Source organism: Apis dorsata, unplaced genomic scaffold (assembly GCF_000469605.1).
Source record: "Apis dorsata unplaced genomic scaffold, Apis dorsata 1.3 scaffold_41, whole genome shotgun sequence".
NCBI lineage: Eukaryota > Metazoa > Arthropoda > Insecta > Hymenoptera > Apidae > Apis > Apis dorsata.
The window spans coordinates 130,483-135,586 of record NW_006263343.1 but is presented as its reverse complement, the minus strand read 5'-3'; the positions used below and the strand labels follow the sequence as shown (position 1 = coordinate 135,586).

At 27.0% G+C, this 5,104-nt stretch overlaps 1 protein-coding gene across 1 annotated transcript in view; it reads right to left on the bottom strand.

Annotated features, from left to right (window-relative positions):
• Positions 1 to 222: 222 nt before the first annotated feature.
• LOC102681889 overlaps positions 223 to 5,104 on the bottom strand; it is an 11,263-nt gene continuing 6,381 nt past the window's right edge. Inside the window, exons 9-14 of the mRNA XM_006608674.2 lie at positions 3,875 to 4,167; positions 3,260 to 3,596; positions 2,301 to 2,710; positions 1,454 to 1,770; positions 834 to 1,189; positions 223 to 709 (exon numbers count right to left, since the gene is read on the bottom strand). Coding sequence (XP_006608737.1) covers positions 303 to 709; positions 834 to 1,189; positions 1,454 to 1,770; positions 2,301 to 2,710; positions 3,260 to 3,596; positions 3,875 to 4,167 — 2,120 coding nt within the window. The 3' untranslated portion in view covers positions 223 to 302. The remainder of the gene's footprint in view (positions 710 to 833; positions 1,190 to 1,453; positions 1,771 to 2,300; positions 2,711 to 3,259; positions 3,597 to 3,874; positions 4,168 to 5,104) is intronic.

Here is a 5,104-nt window from a genome sequence, read left to right as displayed (position 1 = left end):
AACATTTTTTTATATATTATATTATATTTTTTATATATTATATATTATATAATTTTATATATTATATTATAATAACTATTCATTTATTTATAATCTTCATTTAATAATCTACTTATTTATTTATTAATTATTTCTTTATTTATTTATATATTATAATTTTATATTCGATATAATATACGCATCCATACGTAAAAAGATGAACAAAATAAAACATATTGGGAGATAAAAGAAGCAAACATTTATTACAAAATTATAATATTATAAAAATAAACGCGAAAGATACAAATGAAAAGAGAAAATAATTAATAAGTAATATTCATATCAAATTCATCCTTATGATAAATAAGAATATCTTTGAACAACATATTAGACCCATCATAATTGAAATTATAAAGAGGTTTGTCTAACGGGAAACCAAACGGTCTCTTGTCAAATTTGTAATCACCCCATATTCTCGAATTGTATTGATTATATTCCGAAGAGACTGGACTAACGTATAAGAACAGTTGGAATGGCATTCCTTCTTTTTTGCCCCTGGGCAATAACAATCTTCCTGGGAATCCAAAAATTCTTTCATTGTAAGTGAATGGTTTGTCACTATTGAGAGACATTTCGATCTTTTCATAGAATATCTCGCTCGGTTCTAGATCATTCATCGTGAAAAAACAATCTAAACTGTTACGTGTAATTTTGTTCAAACCGGAATTCACTGTTAAAAATAATATAAAAATTAATTATTAAAGAGAATATTAAAGTTATTATTTTAATCCTTTTTTTTATAATTGAATAAATAAACAAAATTGATAGAGAGAAGTAAAAATGAACAAACTTACAATCTAGCATCCAATTGTCAATTTCGTAAAAGTATTTCAGATCTTCTGGAATTTCGATCAGTTTGTGATGCGAATCATATTTTGGTCCGATAAAAATTCTAATGACTGCTTTCATTGGTTTATCAGAATTGATAGTAATATGGAAGTTAAATGGTTTGTGATTTAGACGATACTGTCTAATTTTAATTAAAAACAATTTATTATCGTTTCTTTGCTCTTCAAGTAACAATCCATTGTTGATCGTTGTATCAAATTGTTCAAAGTACGTAATCAGTTTATCCACAGTAAAAGATTCGATCTTCAAATTGGGATAAATAATTTCATCTTTATTGTACGGTTTCTGATGCATTTTGTAGCTGGAAACAAACATAACATTAAATCGATATTAAATATTATATTCTTTCGTTACAAATTAAAACGATTTTCTTTTTAAAATGATCTTATTTTTTTTCTCCGTTAAAAATTCTGAAAAATGATATAGAAAATAATATATTTAGATTTAATAATTTATTAAATTTAAAAAATTTTTTTATTTGTTAAATTTATTTAAAATTATAGGATATATTGTAGAATTAAAATTATTAAATTATTAAAATTAAAAAAAAATTAAAATTAATTACCTATGATAATAATCAGTTATTCTTTTATAGATTCGATAGAATGCGGGATCTTTCATAGATGTGGAGAAAATTTCCAAGGCACTAGGAACAATTTGATACTTGCTTGCTGCTTCTAAATTGTAACCAAGAATTTTCCTCGCGAGAGTATCGATGCTACCATAGAATTCATTGTTGTACGAATCGGCATTACCTTCGATTATATTTCCAAGAATGTTCAAACCTTTCTCGTTATAAATATTATGCCACTTTCCATCGTTATTCAGAATATAACCAGAATCGATTGCTGCCGATATTCTCGATTCCTTGTTCATAATTTCCTTCAATGAAATTAAAATTGCTTTAACGGGATTGATCGAATGATTTCTAGAGTATGCGTATATATTAACATATTCTTTATATACAGGCTATCCCAAAAATGTATCCATTAACTGGAAAATTTTTGAGGTAATTTCAAGCAATGTTTTTCTTTGTGAAAATTTTCGTTACGGTTTTATTAACATTGGCCTAATCATGTATAGTTATTCATTGTTTGTGATATAATTCGATATAATTTTCGATAAGAACATATTTTCTTCGATATTTGTTGTTTGGATTTGTTCACACTCGGCCACACATAGCCAACGCTCTTCGATTAGGTTACATGCTTTGTGATTGGTTAATATTTTTTGTTAATAAGAAAAAAAAGGAAAATGAAAAAAAGGAAATAATTTCTTGAAATTATCTCAGGAATCTTTAGTTAACGGATGTTTTTACATTTCTGGATAATATTCAATCATTTAATAATCTAAATATTGATAGAATAATTCTTGTTAAAAAAATCTAGAAACATTTGAATTTTTTTGATTACCCTGATGTATTTGTATTTGTAGATGGGTAAGTTGCTCCAGATCGGCCTCTGGGGGAATGGTAATCCATTAGAATAAGTCATGGTAGGATAATAACCAGGATAGAATGGTTTCTGCCAGTCGAACTCCTCGAGATAAGGTAAATCATTGGAAAGCCTTTCTAAATAATATCTGTTCAACAATAGCTTGTGGCTATATAAGTATTCTTCACCACGATAATCCGGCAAATCGTATTCCTTCGATGGTAACCAGAATGGGAATGCTTGACGCAAAAAGAAGTAGTAAGTATTCAACCCGATATCTTCGATAAAGTAATTTAGTTTATTCTCCAAGTTGTAATCGTGATTCAGATACCAGCCCGAATAATTTGCTGGAATTATGTATTCTTTGTACTCTCCAGTTGTTTTTGTGTCTGGAATCAAATAATTTCGATCACGAATATAGTAATATTTGAATATTTGTTGTTTGACATAACCAAAAATGTGAGAGAATTCGTAATTTTTATTTCGTATTATTGAAAAGAGGAAAATATTTTTTATAAAATTAATATTTATTGAGATAAAAATGTAATTACATATATCTATTTATTTTTATCATTTTAATTTATACGTAAAATAATTCTTCGAATCTTTATTTAAAAGATTCGAAACTTTAAACGAAAAAAAATTAGAATATTTTATTATTTCAATTTTTCTACACGGAATAAAATATTTATCAAAGATTCTACTAATATATAAAATATAATAATAATATATAAAATTATTCCTTTGCAAAGTTAGAATTCCAAAAAAAAAATTGTATAAGCATTGTTTTTCGATGATTATAGAATCACTTTTAAGAAGCAACAACATTACGAACGAGTTAATTAATCAAAGAGAATCATCATTCATTTTATGCAATTGAAGAAAATTTCGTATAAACCTTTCGAAAATTAAATTAAAAACAAAAACGTATATATTACCTAATTTCCCAAAAATCAGAGCGTGGTTGGCTTTCTGCAATACTTCTGAATTGAAGAAGAAATAAGGACATATCTCGTAGATTGGTGGCAATTGAATGAATTTGGTATCCGGCCTTCTGATCACGGCGCTGTACAAAGCGTATGTGTATTGCGCCTCGTTTATGTTATTTTTCGCCCAGAGAGCTGTCTTGAAGAAAATTTCGAAATCCTTCGCATGGTAAAATAATTTGAACAAAGCTATCATTTCCCTAAGAAGTTGCGGATAATAGAGAGAAAATAATTCTCCACGTGGAAGCATTCCATGTTTGTATATCGAAAGGAATTCTTTCACTGCAGCCTGAAAATTCACGAATATAATTTTTAAAACGTTCTTTATATATTTATATATTATTTTCTACCAATAATTTTGGCAAACTTTTTTTATATCTTTCTAAATGTATTTTTATGAATGAAACTATCACTTGGCAAAATTCAGAATTTTAAAATTTAAAAGATTTGTTATTTTTTTTTTTTTACTTAATCGTAGAATAATTTTTAAAATGTTATAAACATTTAGGAATAACATTTGATCGAAGAGATCGCGATTCATTCTGTTTAATTTTTACGATTACTCACCGCATTAGTGTAGGAATCAATGTTAGCTTCTATGTTCCATGCTTGACCCTCGTTATACCATGTAATGTTCGCCAAAGCTGGTTGAGCGATGCGATAAAGCAGATTGTACACCTTCTTCTGTTTTAACAGGAAGTCCTTGTCCGCTGTTTTCGTGTCGTAATATTCTGCACCGACTAAACTGAAGGCCAATAAGCCAACCAGCCACACTTGTGACGGTATAAACATATTTTCGAGAAGATGAAAACCGCAGAATCTGAGAGTGGAGATGCTTGAAGCGTGGCTACTCTTATACCCTCATACTCTCATCCCCTCCCCCTCGATTCTTTCTCCCTCGTTGTTCCATTTGCTTTTTCGATTCCCCATTTACCAAATCAAATAATGTAAATTTCCATTTGATCGATAAAATTTGTAATCCTTTAGTTTTTTTTATGTTTTTTATGGGATGAATAATACCATATGTGGAACTATAATTTAGTTTAAGCTACATTGTTAATCCTTCACATAGATAAAACGTGAACGTTTATAACTTGTAATTGGACGAAAAAAAAAATTATATTTTTTCGTTTATACGAAAATAAGATTAATTTTTAAGATGATTACATTTATAAAAGTATCTTATTGAAGTGTCTTGATGATTTTTAATTCGTGTCAATTATTCGATGAATAATTGTTATTAATTTCGAATCGTAACTTTCGTTGAGTAAAATTTATATCGACGATACGAAGGAAAAATAAATTTCATATGAAATAAATTTTAGACAAAATTTTAAAGTTTTAATAAGGATATGCATGTAATTATACATTTTCGTAAAATAAAGTTACATGACAGCGAAGGTCAATGAAGATTATTTTTTATGCGATTTAAATTAAGAGGAATAAAATAATCACAAGATAATGTCGATAAGTCGATTGAAAAATAAATTTTTTGAAAGATAAAGAGAATTATTATACAACTCCTCGATACTAAAATCGAATAACAATTATTATGTTTACCGCAAGTCAATATCATCATGGGATAAGAATAGCCCAATAACAATCTATAACTTTACATAGTTTCTTATTTTCGTTTGATTTTATAATTAATAACATTTAATTATATATTTATACACTTTTAATATCTGATAATATTAAATATTAAAGAGACTCTTTTAAAATTAAGAAAATAAAATCCAAATTCATCGAAAATTGTATTCACGAAAAAAAATATAAATTCACAGAATTATATTGTGT